This window comes from Myiozetetes cayanensis, unplaced genomic scaffold (genome assembly GCF_022539395.1).
Source record: "Myiozetetes cayanensis isolate MyiCay16 unplaced genomic scaffold, myiCay2020 scf34, whole genome shotgun sequence".
NCBI lineage: Eukaryota > Metazoa > Chordata > Aves > Passeriformes > Tyrannidae > Myiozetetes > Myiozetetes cayanensis.
The window spans coordinates 2,839,371-2,863,259 of NW_026087566.1; the positions used below are offsets into that span (position 1 = coordinate 2,839,371).

At 64.5% G+C, this 23,889-nt stretch overlaps 2 protein-coding genes across 3 annotated transcripts; both read left to right on the forward strand.

Annotated features, from left to right (window-relative positions):
- Positions 1-889: 889 nt before the first annotated feature.
- Positions 890-4,985, forward strand: P3H4 (prolyl 3-hydroxylase family member 4 (inactive)). 2 transcript variants are annotated; one of them, XM_050327523.1, is made up of 8 exons: positions 890-1,393; positions 2,777-2,926; positions 3,051-3,222; positions 3,317-3,445; positions 3,539-3,684; positions 3,770-3,853; positions 3,990-4,131; positions 4,220-4,985. In XM_050327523.1, the coding sequence occupies exons 1-8, from the start codon at positions 890-892 to the stop codon at positions 4,228-4,230; spliced, it is 1,338 nt and encodes a 445-aa protein (XP_050183480.1). In that variant the 3' UTR covers positions 4,231-4,985. The 2 variants fall into 2 exon arrangements, with proteins under 2 accessions (XP_050183480.1, XP_050183481.1); XM_050327524.1 differs by lacking the exon at positions 890-1,393 and adding an exon at positions 1,442-2,563.
- A 1,906-nt stretch (positions 4,986-6,891) lies between these two features.
- Positions 6,892-23,517, forward strand: JUP (junction plakoglobin). The gene is given in 16 exon segments (XM_050327496.1): positions 6,892-6,928; positions 15,901-16,133; positions 17,077-17,135; positions 17,137-17,331; positions 17,585-17,823; positions 18,114-18,315; positions 18,739-18,883; positions 19,245-19,348; positions 20,303-20,641; positions 20,731-20,886; positions 21,008-21,127; positions 21,268-21,418; positions 21,547-21,668; positions 21,907-21,946; positions 22,301-22,466; positions 22,638-23,517. Coding segments are annotated over 14 exon segments (2,244 nt in total). The 5' UTR covers positions 6,892-6,928; positions 15,901-15,907; the 3' UTR covers positions 22,447-22,466; positions 22,638-23,517.
- Positions 23,518-23,889: the final 372 nt, after the last annotated feature.

Consider the following 23,889-nt stretch of genomic DNA (forward strand, 5'->3'; position numbering starts at 1 on the left):
TCCTTCTAACAATCCTTACCAGGCAAGGGCAGCCTCAAACACACACAGAGGTGTTGCCCACACACCCCTGCTCCCCCAAAACCATCGGCAAGAGCCCTCAGCAAGTGCCAGGTGGGAAATGCAACAGGCTGTGAGCCCAAACCCAAATCCTCTGAGGCTCAGCACTACCGATGAAAGCAAAAGCCCCAGCAAAGCAGCTTTGGCTCCCTCACCCTGGTCCTGGGGTGCTCTGAGCCCCCCAACACACCACACCGGGGCTGAGCAACCTCAGCACTGCTTGGAGCAGCTCAGGAGGACTCAGGGCTCTCCCCATGGCCTGCCAGGGGCAGGGCCTGGCTCTGACAGTGAGTGCTGGCAGGGATGGTGGCACCCCAGCCACGTGCGGTGCTGGGCACTGCCAACGGCCTCTGCTCCACGGGAGAAACCTCAGCAGCGTCCTGGCTCCTGCCCCGCGCTGTGACATCCCTCAGCACCACTGTCCAGCCGGCGACAAAGCACTGGGCTTGGGCCGGGGCCAGTGTGGCCATGCCGAGGCCTGGCGTGGGACAGCCCCGGGGCCAGGATCTGGCACAGCGCAGGGCGTGTGGCCTCGGGCTTGGCATCGGCCGGCAGCGCGGCCACCTCCGGGCACCGCGGGCCTGGCGGGGGTCCCGCGCAGCTCATCTCGCTCCGTGGTGCTCAGGGCTGGTCATCCCCATCCCCAGCGCTGCGCGCATCCCCTGCGCGCCCCGCGCAGCCTCTACACACACCCCCCCGTGCCGCCGGCGGAGCCGCACTAAGACCCTGCGCGCCCGCCACGCACCGCCCGCCCCCTGCGCGGGGCCCGGCGTGCAGCGCTGCGCGGGGCGGTGCGCGGACGCTGCGCGGGCAGCGAGCGGCGGCGGCGGGGATGGGCGGCGCGGTGCCGGTGCCAGGTCCGGTGCGGGCGCTGCTGCTGCCGGTGCTGGCGGCGGGGCTGTGCGCGGCGCAGTACGAGCAGTACAGCGTGCGCGGGTTCCCCGCGGCCGCGCTGGAGCCGCTGCAAGGCGCCTACGCGCGGGCGCTGGCTCAGTACGCGGACGCGCAGTGGGCGGAGAGCGCGCAGGGGCTGGAGGCGAGCCTGCGGCTGCACCGGCTGCTGCGGGACAGCGAGGCGCATTGCCACCGCCGCTGCGCCGGGGAGCCCCCCGCGGGGTGGGGGGACCCCGCCGAGGAGCCCCGCGCGGAGCGGGACCCCGCGTGGGAGTGGGAGCGGGAGATGCGGCTCTTCGGGCGGCTGCTGCTCCGCGCCGGCTGCCTGCGCGCCTGCAAGCGAGAGCTGCCCGTGTTCCAGCTGCGCTACCCCCCCGCGCAGACCCTGCGCGACTTCCAGCGCCGCCAGCCCTACCAGTACCTGCACTACGCGCTCTTCAAGGTGAGGTGGCGCAAGTGGCGGGGGGCGAGGGTGGTGGTGGGGGGGGGTTCCTGTGCCTCTATCCTGCCCCACTCTGATCTAGCCCCTCCATCCTTCCCTCTCTTCTCTGCCTCCGGCTGGGCACACCCCTTCCCGTGTCACCCCTTCCCGTGTTTTAACCTGCACCCCTCATCCTATACCTCCTCTTCTACACCCACATCCTGCATCCCCCCATCCCGTGCCCCCATCCTGCACCATGAGCCTGCACGCCCTGATCTGCACGCCCTGCACCCCTCTCCCCCTCATCCTGCGCCCCCTGAACCCTGCTCCCCCCTATCCTGCACCCTGCTCTCAGGTGCTTTCCCATCCTGCACCCTCCTTCCTTCACTCCCCATCTGGCATCCCACCCTCCCCCAGCTACTCCATCCTGCTCCTGCACCGTGGCACGTCAGCATCATCTGGGACGCATCAGGCAGGACGTGAGGGGTGCACCCGGGATTGGGGGCCCCTGTGGTTGTGTCCCCCCGCCCCACCTTGTGTTGCACTGGTCCCCCAAGGTCCCCCTGGCCAGGCAGAGCATTGCCTGGGGAGGGGGACACAGAGGCTGCCCCCTTTGAGGAGCCCAAGCTGGCAGACCAGTGCCACTGTGACTGTGGTGGGACACGTGTCTGGATGCTCCCTCAGGGAGAAGGACTTGCTTGGCCCCACAGTGCAGACGTGGAGGGAGGTTACGTGGAGGGAGGTTTTGTGGAGGGAGGTTTTGTAAGGCTTCTCCCCAGGGGTGACTCTGCACTGGCCAGAGTGGCTCTGGCAGGGGGCAGTCCCCTGGTCAGGGTCCCATCCCTGGCCGCCTGCCCCTGAGGGTGCTGTTTTAGTGCTCACCTGGCAGTGCTGAGGGACAGCCTGTCCCAATCCTTAATGCCTTTTCCTCTTGCTGCTCTGGCCCAAACCCACTTCATGGTCAGATCGTTCAACCACCAACCCCCACCGCCCCAACAACTCCCTCCCCTGAAGCTGCAACCTGAGAGCCCACAAAGCAGCAGGGGCTGGCCCTGGCTGGTGGCAGTGCCGGAGAAGAGCGGCTGTGTGGATCAAACCCACACCACGTGGATCCATCCTGCACCACGTGGATCACTCCCAGCTGGATGTGGGGGCCCAGGAGGGGCTGAGCCGTCCCCGTGCCCACCACAGGTCGGTGTGGCTGGAGTGACCTGTGATGTCCATGTTCCCAGATCCTGTCTGTCTGCCACTGCCAGTGGACAATTGGGCTCGGGGCTGGCACCATGGGTGTGAGACTGTCCCTGTGCCCTGCACCCTGTCAGGGTTGCTGAGCCCACCCTGGCCACAGCATCAGCCCTGGCTGCCTTGCAGCAGGTCTGCACCAGCTCTTCCTCCCTCCCTTAGTCAAATAAGATCGAGAAAGCGGTGTCTGCTGCCCACACCTTCCTGCAGAAGAACCCCAAGCACGAGATGACCTTGAGGTACCTGAACTACTACAAGACGATGCTGGATGTGGATGAATACCTGGTTGACCTGGAGGCTCAGCCCTACGAGGTGAGGAGTGGACGGGGCTGGGGCGGGAGAGGGGATCCCCAGGGCTCGGTGCATGCCTGGTCCTGCCAAACCCCGAGGGAAGCGGCTCTCCCTCGCTAAGCGGTGCCCGCTTGGCCGCTGGCAGCCGATATTCGTGCGCTCGGTGAAGCTGTACAACAACGGGGATTTCCGGAGCAGCGCAGCCGACATGGAGCAGGCGCTGGCCGAGTACTACAAGGCGTACGAGGACTGCCTGGCCGGCTGTGAGGGCGCCTACGAGCTGCAGGAGTTCAAGGACTTCTACCCCGCCATCGCAGGTACTGGGGCACGCAGGGGGATGGCAGACCCCAGGGGCAGGGGAGGGGTGGGGGGTTGCTCAGGGGTGCAGCGCCTGACATCTCCCCCCCCCAGACCACTTTGTGAGCGTGCTGCAGTGCAAGGTGGACTGCGAGACCGAGCTCACCCCCAACGTGGGCGGCTACTTCGTGGAGAAGTTTGTGGCCACCATGTACCACTACCTGCAGTTTGCCTACTACAAGTGTGAGTGGGGGGCTGCGCCCGGGACACCCCGGGGTGGGAGCTGGGGGCCCCGGGCAGGGTGTCACCCCCGTGTCACCCCCGTGTCCCCTGCAGTGAACGACGTGCAGGACGCGGTGCGCAGCGTCTCCAGCTACATGCTCTTCGACCCGGGCGACACCGTGATGCAGCAGAACCTGGTCTACTACCGCTTCCACCGCGAGCGCTGGCGCCTGCGGGAGGAGGACTTCGAGCCGCGGCCGGTGAGGACCCCCCAGCCCCCTGTCCCGTGGCTCTGTGCTGGCAGTGGGGGTGCTGACGTAGCCCCTCTCCCCCCGCCGTGCCCAGGAAGCCGTGCGGTACCACAACCAGACGGCCGCCCAGAAGAAGATGTTGGAGTTCGCCCGGCAGTTCCTGCAGGCTGATGACGAGGTACCCGATGGTGGGGTGCGGGCAGATGCTCTCGGGGGTGCTGGGTGGCGTGGGGGGTGTCTGACCCCCCAAATCAGCCCTGGAGCAGAGGTTGCAGATGAACCCCCCTGCCTCCTCCTGCCCTCCCCCATTGCAGATGGAGGTGGATGGTGGTGAAGGACCGGAGGCTCTGGACCTGCCCTCTGACAGCGAGTTCGAGGGCGAAGGAGACTACGAGGAGGGCTTCTTCGCAGAGTGGTGGCAGGAGCCCAAGACCAAAGGGGACAAAGACGACCAAGGTTCCTGACACAAGGGCTGGGGGATATGCTGCAGGGTGGGAGGGCTGCTGCCCATGTCCCAGTGCCACTGAACCCTCCTTGTTTGCAGAGATCCTGTGATGAGCCAGGTGGAAGGGCGCCTGGCCCTGACAGAGCTGGACGGTGGTGGCTCTGTGATGCCATCCAGGGGACACTGGGCTTCAGGCTCCTGCCAGTCACTGCATGGACACTCAGGCTCATGGAGAAGGGCTCATCCTGCCCAGGGTCCTGCAGCAGGGCTGCCTTTGCTGTCTGGATGTCTGCTGCCCTGGTACAGCCCAATTCCTGTCAGTGGAGCAGCCCTGAACCTCCCTGCCTGCCCAGGAGCATCCCCTGGGCCACCCCTGCCCCCGATGTCCCCAGGAGCCCTGGCCAACAGCGGTGCCTCACAGCACAGGGATTTGCTGTATCCCTCAGCTCCTTCCCTGGATGTGTGGATGGTGCATAGGCATTGACCCCTGTGTTGTCTGGAGGGGTTTGGGGGCCGCCCCTTGCTCCGGGAGCAAAGCACGATGCTGCTGGAGCCAGTCCTGCCCCTCCCTGGGGCTCCTGCTCCTGTCCCTCCAGCCTCCCAGGCAATTTGCCAGTCCCCTGAGCCCGGGTCCCTTTGGATCCTGGCCCGGTGCTACAGGGGGCTGCTGGTGTGGCACGTCCGGGTGGCACCATGGGGGCTGTTGGTGCCCGTGCCCTGCTGTGCCTTGAATTTTTCGCCACACCAGCCCTCTGTAGCCTTAAGCTCTGTTAATTTAATATTTTCCCACTTGGACAGTTGCTCCTTTTTTAAATATTTACTGGTGCTGAACTTTTTAATAATAAAATCCGTACCAGTCTTTCCACAGGTGACTCCGCCACAGGCTCCCGGGCTGGGGTGTGCTGCCGGAGGGGGAGGGACAGGCCTGTGTGCCCCAGCGTAGGAGGGGGTTGGCAGGCTGGCATCAGGGTGTTTTGGGGGCCCGTGGGGGGCTGCTGCTGGTTCTGAGAGGCCTGTGCCCGCCCTGGGCAGGAGGCATCGGGCAGCGTGTGGCCGCTCGCTCCTCCCTCCGTGTTCCCGCCGCGCTTGGAAATTGGCTGCGAGGACTGAAACCGAGAGGCTGAATCACGGCGTTGGCCCCGGGGGAGGGAAGGGACGGGAATGGAAGGAAGGTGGTGGCAGGAGGCTGCCAGCACCCCACCCTGCCCTGCCCAGAGCCCCCATTTACCAGGGCTTTCCCAGCTCTGCAGGGCACTGGGCTGAGGTCACGGCTGAGCCCCCAGACCCGCAGGTAGAGTTTGGGGATGGAGCCAGTGCTGAGGGGAGCACCCAGAGCACCCCTGCGCCAGGCAGGGCTGTCCTGTCCCTCGGGAGGATTGGGGTTTGTCACCCACAGGTCACAGCCACCTCGGCCGGGGAGCGCCAGCCTGGCGGGTGCGGCTGGTGGCACCCATGCCTGGATCAGTGGGAAACGCTCATCCCAGGGGACAAAGGCTGGTGGATCTTCCCAACAGCTGGGCGAGGGTGGCACTGAGCCCACGGGGCCTCCGCCCTGCTCTGACGCGCACCTGGGCACTGTGTCCCCTTTGCCAGCCCCAAACTCACGTGGGAGAACACGGTTCCTTGATCCCAGGAGCTGGCACCGGGCAAAGCCCCTTGCAGCCCCAAGCTGGTGTTCCAGGGGGTCCCCTCCCTGCTCCCACCTGCAGCCACTGGATGTGCAGGTGCCAGGTGGGGACCCAGCGCTCCTGGGAATGCTGGGCAGGAGCAGCACTGTGTTCCAGAGGCACAGAGATGGGATGCAGGGACTCGGAGGCGGGATGCAGCAGGATGCAGGGGACAAGGCCACAGGATGCAGTGGGTTACGTGGTGAGGGCAGCACTGCGCTCCCCTGACCCCTCTGATCTTGACCAAGGGGGAGCATAAATGAGATTTTTGGCTGTCATCTCAGCTGTGCTGTGCCCCCACCGTGCTCTGCCCTGCCGTGCTGTGCCGTGCTGTGCCATGTGCCCCTTTTCCTCGTGCCGGGAGGACTCCGCCGTGCTCTGGATTCCCCCCTCAGCGAACAGCGATGAGCTCCCGGTTTCTTGCAGGGGCGTGGGAAGCTGTCTCTCACCTCCCTGCGGAGCGGAGATTCCCCGCCCGGCAGCGCCCGCAGCCAGACGTGGCAGGGGCCGTGCGGGGGTGCAGGATGTGCCCCCTCACCCCCCCACCCGGGGCAGAGCCCTCCTGCTCCCCACACCTGGGGGTCCTGAGGACGCCCCCACCCCGTGGGCCGGGACGCGCCCCGCGGGTGACTCGGGCTCTGGGTGACGGCGGCTTCGCCCGGGCCGCGGCGGCAGCGCCCGGCTGGACCGGTCCGGCGGCCCCGGCGTGACGCAGCACCGGCGGCCCCCAGCCCCTCCCGAGCGCCGTTTCCCGCCGCCCCCGCCCGGGGGTCCCGCCCGTCCCGGGGTCCCCACGGGGGTCCCCGAACCCCCCGGCCCTGCCCAGGTGCGCCCCGGCCACGCCCACTGACGTCACCCAGGTGGTCCCCTCCTGGTCGCGCCCTTCCCCTGGCTCCGCCGCGCCCCGCCCACCCCGCCCCGCTGTCCAATCACCTGCGGGTGCGGGGCGGAGCGGCCGCGCCCCGCCAATGGGCAGCGCATAAACACGTCCGGCGGGGGCGGGGCCTGGCGCGCCGAGGGCTTGACGGGCGTGACGGACAACCAATGGCGGCGCGGCAGAGCGGGGGCGGGGCCTGCGGTGGGGCGGGGCTGCGAGCGGGGCGCTGCTCGCCTTTTGTTCGGGCAGGAGCGGGGAGAGACGGTGAGAGACGGGAACACCGGGAACGGGGAGGGGAGAGACGGTGAGAGATCGGGACAGCGGGAACGGGGAGGGGAGAGACGGGAGCATCGGGGACGGGGGGGAGCCACGGTGAGCGGGGACACCGGGCACGGGGGTACCGGGCGGGGACCGGAGTCGCCGGGCATGGGTAGGGACGGTGAGTGGCACCGGGGCACCGGGCGATGAACGACGGTGAGCGGCGATCGGCCGGCGGGACCGGGCAGGGAGCGCTCCGGTGAGCGGGGCCGGGAACGGGCAGCACCGGGCGCTCCGGTTCGTCCCCCCGCCGCCGCCAGCCGGGGCAGGGCTCCCCGCGTACCGCTCGTGATCGCGGCGGGTCCCGCGCAGGGTCGGGCGGGCGGGTACCCGGGGCTCCTCCCGCGGGCGGCCGCACCACCCCGGCCCCTTCCCAGCGCTGCGGGAGCCAGTTTGGAAGTCGCGACCCCGCGCCCCGGTGAGAGGCGGCTGCTCCGGGCCCATCCCCGGCCCCGCCCGGAGCCGCCGCTGGGCGGGCGAGGCCCTGGCACGGTGCTCTTATGGGGCTCTTACGCAAACTGGGCTGCTCCGTACCCCGAGTCACACCTGGGGACACCGCGTGCTGCTCTCGAGGCCGCACCGGAGCCCCTCGACACCGCCGTGCCCACCCGCGGAGCCGGGGCTGCCCCTCGCCCACGGACGGGCATCTGGGCTCGGGGGGCTGAGGGGCCGAGGGGGATCCGAGTGGCCTGGCATCACCCAGGTGGCCCCCCGCGGGTGAGGAGTGCTGGGCACAACGCGGCGGGGGGGTCCCAGCTGAGCCCCTGACAGCGGATATCCGCACCGGGAAACATGGGGGGAGCGAAACTTGGCTGTCTGTCTGATGTTTGGAGGGGAGAGAGCACTCTAATTGCGTTACCTGAGTGATTAGCTTAATTAATCAGGTTTACAGCGCAGATGAAAGGATAATGCTGAAATGTTGCTGGGAGTTGCCCGGAGAAGGCAAACGTGGGCTGTCATACGAGCAACGCGGAGAGCGAGTGTGAGCGCTCACCGAGGGCACGGCGGCTGCCGGGGATGGCCCGGAGGACCCGTCGTGCCCACAGGGGTATGAAAACATCAGCCTGCACCCGCTCTGGCCAGGCTGCAGGTCCCCTGCACTATTGGGGTGCCTGAGTGAGCCCCGTGTCTGGGGTGATGCTCCCTGTCAGATTCTCCCTACCGGAAGGATGGTGGGGGTTGGGAGCGCCCCGGGACCCAGCTGGGTCTGGCCCCCGCAGTTGCTTCACCTCCTGCTCCAGCCCACGTCGTGCTGGTTTTGGCGCTGGTGCCAGCCCCGACGCCCGTGGGCCTGGTGTCCGTCTGCCGTCGGCTGGCGGGGAGCCGGGGGCGCAGCGACTCCCGCCAGCTGCCGCGGGGACGGGGCTGGAGCAGTGCCGGGGGCTGGAGCGGTGCCGGGAGCGTTCGCTCCGGGCTCTCGCTCAGCCTCATCCAGGGCAGGTGCGGTGCCCGTGGGGGCTGCTCCAGGCCCCACTCTCGGAGTGTCCGGCCCAGCTGGAACCGGGGCTGGGAAGGTTTCAAGGTCCCTTTCTGTGTCCTTGCCGGTTGTCAGAGCTGCTTGGAAAGGTGCAGGGCACCCAGCAGGAACCGTCTTTGTGCATCTGAAGCCTGTGGTTGATCACTGCTTTGGAGGGTTTCCCTGAAGTGTCATGAAAAACCCATTTTGCTGCTAATTTGGCTCGAACAAGTTGGCCATCAGGATGGGGACTGGCGCCCGTGGCTGAGGGTTGTTCTCCCTCCCGGGCTCGGCCGCTGAGCGGGAGCTGGGGCAGACGAGGGTCCCCGGTGCTCAGGGCGCTGGGGGAAGGTGTGGCGGCCGCGCGGGGCCCTCCCTCAGACAATGGCGTTACAGTCTATTGTCTGGGCGATGTGCCGTGTCCTTGCCGGCTCCAGGAAGCGCGTTCGTCCCCGGCGGGGCGAGCCGGACTGCTGAGAGGGGTCTCCTGGGGCTGGGTGTGCGAGTAGTTTGTGCACCGTGCCCGGAGCCCCGACCTCCGCGGCAGCGCGGGCGGCTCATGGCCGGGCCGCAGCCGGGGACCTTGGGGAGTGTCCCCTCTGGTCCCGGTGCCGCATTTCAGTGTATCATTCGCTGTCCTAATCCCATTAACTCTCCCCTTTGTTTCCCCCACCTGAAACCCTTACTCAGCCGGGCGGGCACTGCGGTGCAGCTGCACAGCTCCCTCAGCTCAGCCTGTTCCTGGGAGGACGGTTTCCCTTCGAGGCTGTGGTTTTGGTGTGGGAGCGCTTGATGGGATTTGGCTTTTTATCACACTTCCAGATCTCCGGGATTGAAGACGGCGCTTCTGCCGGGCGCGCTGCCGCTCGCAGATGGCAGAGCCTGGGAGCAGAGCTGCCCTTGGCCCTGCTCCGCAGGCTGGGGGAGCGGAGCCTGTGCTCAGGGAACTTGTACAACTTTAATTGCAGCATCTGTACCGAGGCTTGTGCTGGTCTTGAAGGTTTAAATTAGACTGGCTTCTAATTAGAAGAAGTTACAAAGAAATGTAATGTCTAGTACAGAAGTATAAGCCTACCTTGGACTTCAGCTGGTGTTTCCCCACCTAGACAGAGTGTGTGGGCACCAGCATCACCCAGAGCCGGGTGTGGGTGGTGGCTCTCAGTACCGTGGTGTCCCCCAGGTGGATCTGTGTGGATGGAAGCAGCTCGGGAGGACACCGGGACTGCGTTGGTCCCTTGAATCACGCTCTGTGTTTTGGGAGGGATGGTTTTACCCACCCCTTCCCCATGGACACTGTTTGGTGAAGTGGTGGAGGACAGTGGGGGTGGGAAGGTGCAGGTGCTCCCTCCTAAAAAAAGGCCTAAACACCACGTCTGTGCTTAAACAGGGCTGGCCTTGGAGCCACGCAGGTCCCTCGATGTGCAGAGTTCCTCACCCCCTCCCCTTCCCACCTCTGGCGTGGGAATGCTGCCCGGCTTGTTGATGGCTGGGTTGGGGAGGAGGTGAAGATGTTTCTATTTAGGCAGAGGTTTCAAATACCCTTCTAAATACGCCAGCCCCGATGAGTTCTGCTGCGGCTGCTGACAGGCCCTGAGGCATCTTGACACGCCTCGGCCGCTCGGCTGCGGAATCGCTTTGGAAACTGGGCAGGAGCCTCGAGCCGAGGGTGCCGGGGCTCGTCGGGCAGCCCGCGACATCTGCGCCGTGTGATCCCAGCGAGTCCTCGGGCTCCTTCCCAGAGCCGGAGCTGGCAGCGGGGTGGAGGCGGAATGCTCGGTGTTTTCCCAATATCCCACGCCTGGCTGATCAGACCTGGGAGGGGGTGTGACGGTGGCAGTGCCCTCTCCTGTGGGGGTTTGCCCGGTGCTGGCGGGGTCACAGATCCTGTGGGGTGGATGTGCTGGGGTCCCGCGTGGATTTGGGGGTGGGTGGCCGCGTGTGTGTCCGCGGAGGGGGGAGAGACCTTTGGCTGCTGGCAGGAACCTGCCGTAATCGCGGTGACGCGCGGGCAGAGCCCTGGTGACAAATCATTAACTTGCTCCGACAGGCCGGGTGCTGACGGCTGTTGGTGATAATTTCATGTGAAGCGTCTGAACTTTGCAGCTGCAATGCAACTGGATGGAGAAATTAAGCCGGGGCTCTGCACCTCCACCTCCCTCCCCGCTGCAGTGGCTTCTCCGGCAGGGCCAGGTGGCAAACCCCATGTTTTGGACACTGGCTGGAGCTGGGAACAGCCTCCAAGCCCCAGAGCCTGCAATTATCATGTTTTTAAAGAACATCTAGTTCTTTGTGCTCTTCAAAACAAAATAATGATTTTTTTTTTTTAAAATCCAGATGGAGTTATTGTGATTAATTGCACCGTGCCAGTTCTGCCTTCCACGGGCAAGTGGCAAATTCCCATATTTCCCAGTCGTGACTCTGATGAGATCAGCAAACTTTATTTGAGGAGGGGATGTGCCCGTGTGGGTCCTTCCAATCCTCTGGTGCCTCTGGGGATCGTGGTGTCTGTGCCAGCAACAGGGGACGCGGGAGGGGAGATGCAGCACTGCCAGAGACCCTGCTGTGGGTGTCTGGGAGGTGAATGTCCCTGGAAAAACCTTCCTGCCGTGGGGCTGGTGTCCTGCCGTGGGCCTTGCCCCACGCACAGGAGCGGGGAGGGCTGGGCGTCGTGCCGGGCGCTGTGCGTGCGCTCACAGCGGGAGAGCACTTGATGGATAACACCGTGTCGTTTTGTGATGTGAAGTGCCAAAACATCACAGCCTGGGCCCCGGCGTGTGCTGGAGCTGTCAGGAGCTGTTAATTCAGGTGCAGGCGAGGCATTTCGGGGGACGTGCTCTGGGTTGATGGAGAGCATCAGCTGAGCGCGGCGGGTTGCGGTGGAGCTGCCATGTGCTGGGGCTGCTCTGCTGCCAGAACCTCAGAGCCTGCTCCTGCGCTCAGGGGGGATGCAGCATTCCCATAACAGGAGAGGGGGCTTTGCGTGGGGCATTTGGCAGCTCAAACTTAACCTCATCAGGAGCAGCTGAAAAACAAAAAGGGTTTAGAACCCCCCTCCAGGGAGGGAGCTCAGGTCTGAAGTTCCTGCAGCCTGCTGCCCTTCCTGAGTACCCTGAAGTTGTTGGAGCTCATGGGGCAGCTGGGAGCTGCTCCAGACCTGGGAGCATCCTTGAACAAAGGCCGTGGGCTCCTTTGTGTGCAGGGCCAGGCCAGTGCTGTTTCGCCTGCTCTAACGAGAGGCAGATCCCCCGCTGCCATCTCCTCCTCATTAAACTTCAAGCTGCTCTCCTTCCCCTTTGAATTCTTCCACTCATCTTCCCTATAAAGCCCCATTGAAAGGGCTCCTGGTGCCGGGATCTGACTCGAACGCTTCCCATTGATGCTGGTGAGGTCTTGACAAGCTCCTTTCTCTGCCTGCTCCTGCTGCGTGTTCCTGAGGATCCTCTTCGAAACTGCTGAAGCTTTTGTACAGTGTCTGCGGGGGCTTCGTTAGCGGCTGCCCCGGCTTCGTCAGCCCTCGGTGTCGCTGCTGGGCAGCTCTGGGCGGGGGGTGCATGTGGTGGGGGATCTCAGGGTGCAGTTCTCCGGGGTGCACTGGGCCCTGGGTGCCCTTGTCTGTGGGAAGACTGTGCTGTGGCTGCTGAGGCCGGGGCTGTCTGAGCGGGCGGCCGCTAATCCCCGGCTGCTCCAGGAAAGGGGGGGACCGGAGATCGCTTGTGTGTAGCGTAAGTGCTTCTAAAATAGAGTCTTTTCTTGTGCTGCATTTATTGAATTGCTTTAACTGCCTCTTCCCCTTCCTTAAAAGCCTCAGCGACTGTAATTGCAGCTGCTTGCACGTTCCCACCACCGAGCTCAGCCCCTCACATGCTGCGGCTGCGTGACGGGGCCCCCAGTGCTGCTGCCCTTGGCTTCTGGGGGGTGTGTGCAAGGACAGGGCTATGGGAGGGGCTCTGGGAGGCCCCATGGCACCCACACTGCTCTGTGGGTGCCAGGAGCTGCTGGAGCTGCACAGGATGAGTTTGGGCTGCCCCTCATTACCACTGACCCCAGGACCTGGTGGCTGCTCCTGCGCAGCCCCTGTCTGGGGCTTGGGCTGTGGGGGGTACTTCGTGCATCATTTTGGGGTGACTCCACACTGGGGGTCACAGCTGCTCTTCCCAGGAACCCCCACTCCCCAAGAAGCCCCTGGGCTGTAGATATTTTTGCGTGAAGCACCACTCAAGGCTTCCCTTCTGCTGCTCTGGGCAGCTCAGCTCCACGTCTGCTGGCTGTGTCCTGCCTGGCGAGGCCGAAGGCCTCTCCAGCAGCCGGAGGGAAGGGTTGGTCAGGCCTGGGGCTGCGTGTTTGCCAGAGACTTCCTCTGCAGACAGTGTCCCGGGGGGCCAGTGCTGCCTGGACGCTGATCAAATGGCTCCGGGGGCGGATGAGCCGCTGGCCAGTGCCCGACAGCCGCGGGAGCTTCCTCTGCCTTCCCCAGCGTTCCTGGCTGCAGGAAGTGGTGGGAGAGGGGATTAACCTTCTCCTGCCTGTGACCTGTGTGGGTGGCTGAAGCCCCTGACTGCCCCACATCCTATGGCTGAAGCCCCCTGTGTGGCTCGGCCCCTTCCCCATTAGTGGTGCTGGGGGCAGGCTGGAGGTTCTCCCTGAGCGTTCTGCCCCCTCTGAGGGCTCCCCCCCATCTGCCTCACTCATCCCACCAAGGAGGAGGGAGGACACCTGAGGACAGAGCTGGAGGACAGGGAGAAGCTCGGGGAGAAGCTCATGTCAGCGTCTGCCTCTCGCTGAGCGATGAGCAGGAGGCGCTTGACACGGGGTTCAGAAAATGTCACTGCTCACCACAGGAGTGTCTGACATTTGCTCCACTGGCCCTGTCACCTCGGGTGCCGCTGTCCTCGCTGGCCCCTGTGGTGATGAGCAAGCCCTGCTGGGGGGATGCTCAGGGGAAGGACAGATGCTGTGTTTAGCAGGGTGCCTCTGGTCCCTTCTGGGTGGTTCCTGGACCCAGTCTCCTGCTTGGAGCTTGTCTGGGGCCGGTTGCCTGAGCTGGTGTCTGGGCTCGAGGAGCTGTGCTGGCTTTTGATGTCCCTGGGTGCCTCGGTGCAGACGGAGGGGGTGGCTCATGCATAATGCAGGGCTCTGTATGGTGTCTGAGCCCAACTCCTGGAGGTTTGGAAAATTAAGTGCCTGTCAGGTGCCTATAAATTGTAGAGCAGATGTTACCCCTCAGTGACGGTGCAGCAGTACCAGCCCCCTGCCTGCTCTGGCTCACTGGTACCTGGGGTCCCTGCCCTGTCTGCAGTGGGTGTCTGGGGTCCCTACACCCCACTTTGGAGAAGAGAGAGTTTTCTTTACCTCAGCCTTGCTCTCCCTGTACCCACCTTGTCCAGGGCAGCTTTCCAGTGTCATCCTGAGGGTGCTGGGGCCCTGCATGCCACCCATCTCCTGCACCAAGGCAATGTGCCCTGCCAGTGCCACAGAGTGCTCTCCTGCCCACCACACTCCCTCAGGTGTGATTATTGCTTCTCTCGGGCTTCCTGACACAATTTGGAGGATCTGCCGCCGTGGTCAGGATGACCCAGCTGGAGGACTTGCCCTTCCAAATGCCGACGCAGCAGCTCTCAAGTGCGGGTGTGGGGCACCGCGGCACTCCCAGCGCGGCGCTGGGGTTCTCCCAGCCGATCCCTGCTCCGGCGCGGGGTGGGGAGCGGAGCTGGCTCTCCCCTCGCCCCTGGTGCCGTGTGTCACACGCCGTCCTGCCCCACTGATCGGCCCGCCCCGCTCCCACCCGCCGTGGGAAGGCTCTGCCCCCGCCACCCTCCATTAGCGGGTCCCTCCGCTGCCTGACCACCGTGCATTTATGCACAGCCCATTACAGCCTCTCCGAGCCTGCCAGTGCTGCTTGACAGCACAAAAAATATCGGATTGGCAGGAGGAGCAGCGCCCTGCCGCGGCTCCGGGAAGGCGGATGGGGTTGGCCGTGGACGCGGGGGGATGCGGGATGCTCCCAGCCGGGGGGACAGGCGTGGCGGGGCTCCTGTTTCCCGTCTGCCCGCTGCTGCCGGGAATGAGGGCTTGGGATTTCTCCCTGCGAGCGCCGGCCCGTGCGGCTGGCGAGGGCTCGGCCGCTCCTTGGGAACAGCCGGCAGCGCTGGGACGAGCCGTGCCAAGCCCGTGCGCGCCGGGCCCCGCCGGGACGCCCCACGGAGCCGCGTCCTCGGCCACCACCCGACGCCCTGAGTCAGCCGCCGGCGCGGCGGGGGGCTCAGCCCCGTCCCCTCGCTCCCCAGGAGGGTGCTGGGGCCCGAGGCTGTCCCCCCAGCCCGGCTGGTCCCTGCGACCCTCGCGCTGTGCCGGCGGCTGGAGCGGGGCCAAGGGCCGCGCGGCTGTCCCGGTCCAGCCCGGCGCAGGAATCGGGGCCGGTGCAGGTGGTAATTAGGTTGTTTGGAAGTGGGTGCTGCTGCAACCAGGTATGCCGGGCGGCAGCTGCTCCCTTCGCCGCTTATCGCCTCTGAAACTCTGACTCATCCCACTCCTGCGAGGCCGGGAAGGGGCAGGAATCCCGGCGGATGCCTGGGTGATGGGTCAGCGGCGGCAGGGCTGGGCGGGCGCTGTCTCCAGCCCTCCCTCCCTGCCTGCTTCCATCCCTCCATCCTTGCCTGCCTCCATCCCTCCTGGCCGTGCCGGGGGCCTGGATGCGGGGCTGGTGACTCACAGCCCTGCAGCCTCCACCTGCTGAGCTCAGGCGTTAATCCGTGAGCCATCCTCCCTCCCCCTGCGTCCCCAAATTAAAGGCAAGGAAAGCCCAGCCCTGCTCCCAGCAACCTCGGCTGGTTTGTCCTGAGTGTTGGGATGTGCCGGGTTTCCCTGTCCCGGCACCGCGTGGGGAGTGCCCAGCCCCGGACCACGCCGTGGGCGCCTGTGGTGCTGAGCACCCGCGGGAGAGCCGAGCTGGTGGCTTTGCCTGCTTATTTTTAGGTGCTTTAGGAACATCCCAGAGAGCTTCTAAAAAGGTTCATTTTATTCTTGGAGCTCTAGCCATGTGGAGCTCGGAGCTCCTGGCATGTCCCCAGCCCTTCGCAGGTCCTGTCTCTGGAAAGGGTCTTTAAAAAGCTCACAGGAAGCTGGGGGACCCTGGAGTGGGGGATCTGAACTGAGGGGCCCCCCTGCACCGGGCAGAGCCTGCCCAAACCTTGGCTGTGGTGGTGGTGGTGAGACACGGCCTTGTGAGACGCAGCCGTGGTTCATGTCTGAACACGAGCAGCAAAGTGCTGAGCTGTGGGTTCGTCATCCCGGTGCCGCCTTTCATCTCCCGTGGGGGAGGAGGGCAGATAGGGATCGGCTCCATCTCCTCGTGGGCTGTGCAGGGGCCAGCTGCCACGCCATTGGGGGCAGGAGAGGGGCAGGAGGGTGCAGTGGCGACCTGGGCTCTCCCAGAGGCATGACCTCTCCCCTCCCTGCCCTGCAGAGCAGCCATGGAGGTGATGAACATGATGGAGCAGCCCATCAAGGTGACGGAGTGGCAGCAGACCTACACCTACGACTCCGGAATCCACTCCGGCGTCAACACCCAGGTGCCCTCTGTCAGCAGCAAGTGCCTTGGGGACGATGACGAGGTGTATGGGAAGCAGTACACCATCAAGAAGACAACCACCACGAGTTACTGCCAGGGAGGGAACCAGAGCCAGAGCCAAGCGCAAGGTAAGGGGCTGCAGGGCCCAGCACATCCGCGGGCTCAGCTGCTCGGCTCCTGCCTTCCTCTTCCTCCCCCGTAGCCGTGCTGCTTCTGGGCACTCCTCCATGCTGCCTTCCACACCCCAGGAGTTGTTGCTGCCTAAAATATGCTCCCTCCCATCCTGCTCCCCAGCGCCAAGAGGCTCTCGCGTGGGGGCGGCGCGGCCGGCCCGCACTGGCGCTGAGCTGCGCACACATCCGAGCGGGCTGGCTCGAGATGGGAACAGCTGATCCCAGCCCACGGATCTGCCACCTGCTCTGCTGCCTGTCTGCCTGCTGGGAAGCCTGTCCCAGCGTGGCTGCCAGCGTGTGCCGTAACACCACAGCACCAGCCTGGCTTCCCCCACTGAGGCCAGAGCGCTGCGGAGCTGCGGCCCCGCAGTGAAGGAGATGCTTCCCCCCAGCTTTATCCCCTTGAAGTGGGATGGTTTGCTCTGCTCACCTCTGTGGTTTCCTATCAGCAGCAGGCCCTGAAAGGTTTATTTTCCAGCTCCCCCAGGAGTCAGAGCCCCCCTGAGCCCCGTGCAGTCCATGTTCCCTAGAGGTGGGGACCACGGGTGGTGCCGCAGCATCTCGCTTATCTCAGCATCCTTGACGGGGAAGGCCTCAGTGTCCTTTTTCCCAGTGCCAGCTGGTCCCAAGTTGCAAATACCCTTAATTTTTTAATTAATGGGCCTTGTGTGACAACTGCTTCATCATGCTGCCTAATTGAGTGTTGTCTTATCTCTGTGCTGCTGTATCTGTGTATGCTTTGAAGCTCCGGCTCCATGCGGAGCGTGCCGGGACTGCTGACGTGGCCGGTGTCGCTGCGCTAAGCTCTTGCTCATCTAGTTGGGATTGGGAAGCGGGGCTGGGAGTGCTCCTTGGAGAGAGCTCGAGCCTTATGCTGCCTCCCTGTCCACCTCTGCAGCGGACATGGAGGCTCAGCTGGCCATGACCCGCGCCCAGCGTGTCCGGGCTGCCATGTACCCCTGAGACGGTGGAGGACCGCTCGCTCCTCATCACCACCCAGCTGGAGGGGCAGCAGACCAACGTGCAGCGCCTGGCAGAGCCCTCCCAGATGCTGAAGTCGGCCATCGTGCACCTCATCAACTACCAGGACGATGCCGAGCTGGCCACACGCGCCATCCCCGAGCTCACCAAGCTGCTCAACGACGAGGACCCGGTAAGGAACGGGGGTTTGCTGCGTGTGTCTGTCTCTGTGCGTTCAGCTGCTGTGCTGGTGGGTTGCCCTTCCCCGGCACAGCTGGGCTCTCATCCCCTCGGGGCTCTGAGGCCATGTCTGGCTCCTTCCTCTGGGCAAAACTGTGGTTGCCTCCGCCCTGCACCAGGACTGAGCCCACCTTTGCTCAGCTGTGTGCCCTCACAGCTGTCCTTGCTGTGGGACCCCCTCTCACGGCCGGCTGGTCTCCCCCCAGGTGGTTGTCAGCAAGGCAGCCATGATTGTGAACCAGCTGTCCAAGAAGGAGGCGTCGCGGCGCGCGCTGATGCAGTCGCCGCAGATCGTGGCGGCCGTGGTGCGCACCATGCAGAGCACCAGCGACCTGGACACGGCCCGCTGCACCACCAGCATCCTGCACAACCTCTCGCACCACCGCGAGGGCCTGCTCTCCATCTTCAAGTCCGGTGGCATCCCAGCCCTCGTCAGGATGCTGAGGTGCGTGGTGGAAGTCCCTGGGGTTGGCTGCGTTTGGAGCCCGCAGGGGGGGCAGGAGGAGGGGAGTGGTCCCCCACACTGCCATGGCCATGGAGATGGGGCTCAGGCTCTGCTCTGCCCTGAGGAGGGGGTGTCCCTTCCCTGGCACCACGCAGCGTGGTGGGCTTTCACTGGGTCCTGCTGAAGGGTGCTGGTGGGAGCCGGGCTTGGGGCAGCCCTGTGGGCTCCGCTTCACCCCGGTGAGCCCGGCGGAGCTCCCTCACTGACGTGGTCCTGCCACCTGCCCACAGCTCACCTGTGGAGTCGGTCCTTTTCTACGCCATCACCACCCTGCACAACCTGCTGCTGTACCAGGAGGGGGCCAAGATGGCCGTGCGCTTGGCCGACGGGCTGCAGAAGATGGTTCCCCTGCTGAACAAGAACAACCCCAAGTTCCTGGCCATCACCACCGACTGCCTCCAGCTTCTGGCCTACGGGAACCAGGAGAGCAAGGTGGGATGGGGACACAGCCTGCCTGTGGTGTGGGGTCCTGCGGGAGGGAGGGCGGTGGGGGCTGTTGCCCAACCTTGCGCCTCGGAGATGGAAGCCTGGGAGGGAGAGGTGGAGATCCCACCACGTCGTGTGCCCCTGGCTGAGGTGACCAGAGCACTCCTGCGTGCCAAGGGGTGCCTGGTTTGTGTCCTGGCATGAGCTGGGGAATCCTGAAGGGGGGTCCCAGGAGCCCAAAGCTGCGGCATGCCCCAAGCCTCCATTCTTGATGATGCCTCATCCCTGGAAGTGTTTAAGGCCCCAGGTTGGACAAGACTTGGAGCAACTTTGTTTAGTGGAAGGTGTCCCTGCCCACGGCAGAGGCTGGAACTGGATGGTCTTTAATGTCCCTTCCACCCAAAACCATGCTGTGATTCTGTCTTGCAGCTGATTATTTTGGCCAACGGAGGACCCCAGGCCCTGGTGCAGATCATGCGCAGCTACAACTACGAGAAGCTGCTCTGGACCACGAGCCGGGTGCTCAAGGTGCTGTCGGTGTGTCCCAGCAACAAGCCTGCCATTGTCGAGGCTGGTAAGAGGGGCTGGGGGCTGTGGGAGGGCTGCCAGAGGAGGAGGAGGATGGTGGGGTCAGGGTGATGCTGCTGTGGGTGTGTGGGATGGGCAGTGTTTGGCACAGCCAGCTGTGCTGGCCTGGATTCCTGCTCTGAGGACTGCTGAGGTGCGTTCCTGGCACTGTGTGGGGGCAGAATCCATCCCAGCTGTCCAGGAGCTCTTTCCACACCACATTTGGCCTCTGCTGAGCCACGAGGCAGCCCTGTGTGTGGGAGCATTGGCCTGTGGTGTCCAGCCCACGCAGACCCGCTGCCTCTCACTGCTCCTCCCTGCTGGGACAGCTGGGAGTACTCACAGGTGGGCTGTCCCCTTCCCTGCAGGTGGCATGCAGGCATTGGGCAAACACCTGACCAGCTCCAGCCCCAGGCTGGTCCAGAACTGCCTCTGGACCCTGCGGAACCTCTCTGACGTGGCAACCAAACAGGTGAGTCTGCGGGTCGTGTTTCGGCGCAGCATTTCGGAGGTGTGTCCGTGCTGGGTGCCAGGCTGCTGATACCAGGCTGGCTCCAAAGCCACATGAGCTGCAGCAGCGTGAGTGCCTGGCAGGGTGAGGGGATGCCCTGCAGTGCCCCAAGTTCCCCTGCAGCATCACAGGGGCCTGATCACTGCCCATGGCCCTGCCCGTGCCAGCTGGCTGCCAGCGCTGCTGTGTGTCCCCAGCCCGGGGCCGAGGCCACCGCGGTCACTCAGTGGGTGTCGCTGGGGCTTTGCTCTGGCCCTGCAGCCCTGGCAGCCTGCCCTGGGCTGGCTGCCTGCCCGGCTCCCGTGGGAGCTGCCGATGGAGCCGCTGCCGAGGTGGTTGTGCCCCGCAGCTGGTTCAGGGGTGACCCCAGCGCTGCTCTGGGACTGCTCTCCCAGCCCTTTGCTGCCTCCTGATGAGTTTCCCCATCTGCTGGGGCCGCTTCATGCCGATTAGAGTCTGATGCAGCCTGGAAACTATTTTGGCTGTCATGGGACATCCCTGGCTCTGCTGATAGAGGGGGGAACGTGGTCGTGGCGCTTTAACTCCTTCCTGCCCTGCTGCTGGCTGTCAGCCAGCACAGCCGGGACCGGGGTCACTCCGGCACCGTGCAGGGAGCGCTGGCGGGGGCATCAGAAGCACGATCCCAGTGCAGGGAAGCTGGTGGAGACATTAAATTCTGAGTGAAGCTGCACATGTCGCAGTGACTGTGGCTCGTGCTGTGCCAGCACCGTGGAGGAGCAGCTCCAGCTGTGGGGGAACAGGAAGGGAGCTGTGTGGGAGTCAGGAACGCTGCAGCCCCTCCATTGCTGCCTGCTGGGGGCACACGGGGATGGGTGTGGGGCTGCAGCCCTGCCACTGGCTGAGCTCAGATCTGGCTGTGGGTGCTGCTCCCACCTCCCATTCCTGCTCCCACAGGAGGGCCTGGACGGCGTCCTCAAGATCCTGGTGAACCAGCTGAGCTCCGACGACGTGAACGTGCTGACCTGTGCCACTGGCACCCTCTCCAACCTGACCTGCAACAACAGCAAGAACAAGACGCTGGTGACGCAGTCGAACGGGGTGGAGGCCCTGATCCACACCATCCTGCGGGCAGGGGACAAGGAGGACATCACCGAGCCGGCCGTCTGCGCCCTGCGGCACCTCACCAGCCGGCACCCCGAGGCCGAGATGGCACAGAACTCGGTGCGGCTCAACTACGGCATCCCCGCCATCGTCAAGCTCCTCAACCAGCCCAACCAGTGGCCACTGGTCAAGGTAAGGGGCCAGAGGGGTGTTGAGGGCTGGCGGAATCCAGTGCCACAGTCAAAAGACGAATCTCTCCTTCCCCCACTCCTCTCTTCCAGGCTACCATAGGCCTGATCCGCAACCTGGCCCTGTGCCCGGCCAACCATGCCCCGCTGCAGGAGGCCGCCGTCATCCCCCGCCTGGTCCAGCTGCTGGTCAAGGCTCACCAGGACGCCCAGCGACACGTCGCTGCCGGCACACAGCAGCCCTACACAGTGAGTGCCCACCCCTCTGCCCTGCACACAGCCTGGCACCCCAAAACCCAGCCTGTCCCTGTGCCCCGGGTGGCCATGCCCCAGCGTGGGGGCCCCTGGCTGAGCGTTCATCCCCCGGCAGGACGGAGTGAAGATGGAGGAGATCGTGGAGGGGTGCACGGGGGCACTGCACATCCTGGCCCGGGACCCCATGAACCGCATGGAGATCTTCCGCCTCAACACCATCCCTCTCTTCGTGCAGGTCAGGGCTGGGGGTCTGTGGGGGCTGTGCTGGGTCCACCCCCGTCCCGGCAGGCACAGGGAACCACGGCCCTGGGCCAGTGAATCTGTGCATCAAGCTCCTTGCTGGCTGCTTCACGTGGCGCTGATGTCTCCCCACAGCTCCTGTACTCGCCCGTGGAGAACATCCAGCGCGTGGCAGCGGGCGTGCTGTGCGAGCTGGCCCAGGACAAGGAGGCGGCGGATGCCATCGACGCCGAGGGGGCCTCGGCTCCCCTGATGGAGCTGCTGCACTCCCGGAATGAGGGGACGGGTAAGTGCCACTGTGCCAGGGGCTGTGTGTGGTGGGGCTCTCTGCCTCCTGGCACTATCCCAGCGGGGGCTCCTGGGGCTCCAGTGCTACGTGGCACCAGGAGCTGAGGCTGCTGCCCGTCCCTGCAGCCACCTACGCAGCCGCCGTGCTCTTCCGCATCTCGGAGGACAAGAACCCTGACTACAGGAAGCGCGTCTCCGTGGAGCTCACCAACTCCCTCTTCAAGCACGACCCGGCAGCCTGGGAGGCGGTGAGCATCCCAACGAGCCCTTTTCCCTGGGAGAAACAGCCTCTGGGAATGGCCCTGTCCTGCCTCCAAAAGCTGCTGCCAGCACCTCTGACCAGAGCTCGGACAGGAGTGATGGGCAAATGGGGGGGAGGTGGGGGGTGGACGGGCTGTGGCCTCAGCTCCTGGGTCACCAAGTGACCCCTGAGCATCACACAGAGGTGAACACGAATCCCTTCAGTTGTGCCACCTTCTTCCGTAGGCTCAGAGCATGATCCCCATCAACGAGCCCTACTCAGACGGTGAGTACTGTGCCAGCCCTCCCCGGGGGGTCCCTGTGGGTTGTGCTCTGGGTGGGCAGTTGTCTCATCTCACCAAACCAGGCTGGTTTTAAAACGTTTCTCTGGTGGCTGCCAGTCAAGTGCCAGCGCAGCCTGCTGGGGAAGCTCGGTGGGATGCTCATCGCCTCGGGAGAACAAACAGCTGCTGCCCTGGGTGCCTGAGCTGCCCCCCAGGCTGGAGGCTGGGGGTGGCGGGTGGCCATCATGTCCTTTGCAGCACCACGCTGCCCTGGGTGAGGGGGACCAGGAGGTGGCTGAGGCCTGGAGATGTCCCTGGCTGGCGGGAGCTGAGTTTGCCACGTCCCTTCCCTGCAGAGCTGGACCCTGGCTACCGCCCCATGTACTCGGGTGACATCCCCCTGGACCCCATCGACATGCACATGGACATGGACGGGGACTACCCCATGGACGCCTACAGCGATGGTGTCCGGGCGCCCTTCGCTGACCACATGCTCGCCTAACCCGCCCAGCCCCGCACCAGGTACCCGCCGGGGTGGGGCAGGGGGAGGCAGGGCTGGCTGGTGGCACCTGGCGTGCCCGGGGTCCCTGGTGCTGCCGTGGGTCAACATCCCCGTCCCCCGTGGGCTCAGGAGCTCTGGTCTCGTCCCAAATTCCCCCTCGGTGGGTGACAGGAGCTCCCTGCCCGCCGCAGGTGTTCTCTCCACGCAGAAGAGGGCGGCCCCAGAGCTGAGCATTCGCGAGAAGGACTTGGGAGACAGAAGTGCCTGAGAAGACAAAACTTTTCCATTCCCACAAGAGGGTTTTGTTTTTCGATTTGTTTTCTTCGCTGTGGGTCTGTGGAGAAGGTCCTTCCTTCTGGGACTGCTTCGAGCACCTACTGCCGCATCCAGCATCCAAGATACTGTTTCTGAAGCTTTAAAACACAAACCCTGCACCGTTAGCGACCTTTCATTGGCAAAATAGTCTTTTCTATGAATATATATTTCTTTTTTATTTTTAATATGGTGCCAGCGGCTTTTGCCGTCTTTAAGTTTGTGCTTTCTAACTTTCCCCCTGATTTGTTCTGCGTGCTAGTGTTCTAGGAGAGGAATCTAACACGGGAAAACACTTTGCTTCCTGCCAACTCCAGCTGAATCAGGCCAATCCAGAGTTTGCCGAAAGCAAAGGGTCCGTGTCCCAGGACCTTCAGTTTGGCCGTTGGGGTGTCTGAGGTTTAATTCTTTCCCATCAGCCGCTGGGAGCTGACTTTGTGTCCCTGCCTGTCCTGCCAGTCCCCATAGAGGAGTGACTCCAGCATTAGGAACCGTGTCCTTGTACCGATCTCTGTTGCACATTTTAACCCGTTTCCCTTCTCTTTGGTGAGTGGTGTGTTTCCGTCCCCTCCTCCCTTATCTAACGCATTTTTCTAAAGAGGCTCTAGATCTGATGGTGGTTTAGCACTCCGGCTGGAAAGGGATGGACAGTTACTGGAGTGTGGGTCAGGAATGGAAAGTTTTATTATTTCTGTAAGTTGTTTTTGTATAGACCAAAGCAAAGAATAAAATAACCCCTGCAGCCCTGTGCTGCCCTGAGCCTGTTCTTCTGTTGGCTGGGGACGGTCGGTGAGACCCTCGGGGCAGCGGGGGTCCAGCCATGGGGCAGGGTGACCTTGGTGAGCTCATTCCCACGCTCTGCACCCGCTTTGCCTGGCCCAGGGCCCGGCTGCCGCAGAGCTCGGCAGGACACGGAGCTTCACGTGCCGTGCTCGGCACAGGAGCGAGCCGGGGACGAGGCAGCAGGAGCCGGTCTGGGAAGTGGGGAACATCCTGCCTGAGCTCAGCGCCGTGACTCCAGCCAACCCCGCTGCTCAGGGATGTGGATCTGCTTCCTGCCACGGCCCGTGCCAGGACCAGCGAGGAGCAAAACAACAGCTGCTTTCCGGGCAGCCCCGGCAGAGCCCAGGG

Excerpts from the sequence above, each read along its gene's own strand:
- P3H4 (XM_050327523.1), top strand. The coding sequence starts at position 890 with ATGGGCGGCGCGGTGCCGGTGCCAGGTCCGGTGCGGGCGCTGCTGCTG. Across the intron at positions 3,223-3,316 it reads CTTCTACCCCGCCATCGCAG|ACCACTTTGTGAGCGTGCTG; the intron begins GTACTGGGGCAC and ends TCCCCCCCCCAG. Across the intron at positions 3,685-3,769 it reads AGGACTTCGAGCCGCGGCCG|GAAGCCGTGCGGTACCACAA; the intron begins GTGAGGACCCCC and ends CGCCGTGCCCAG.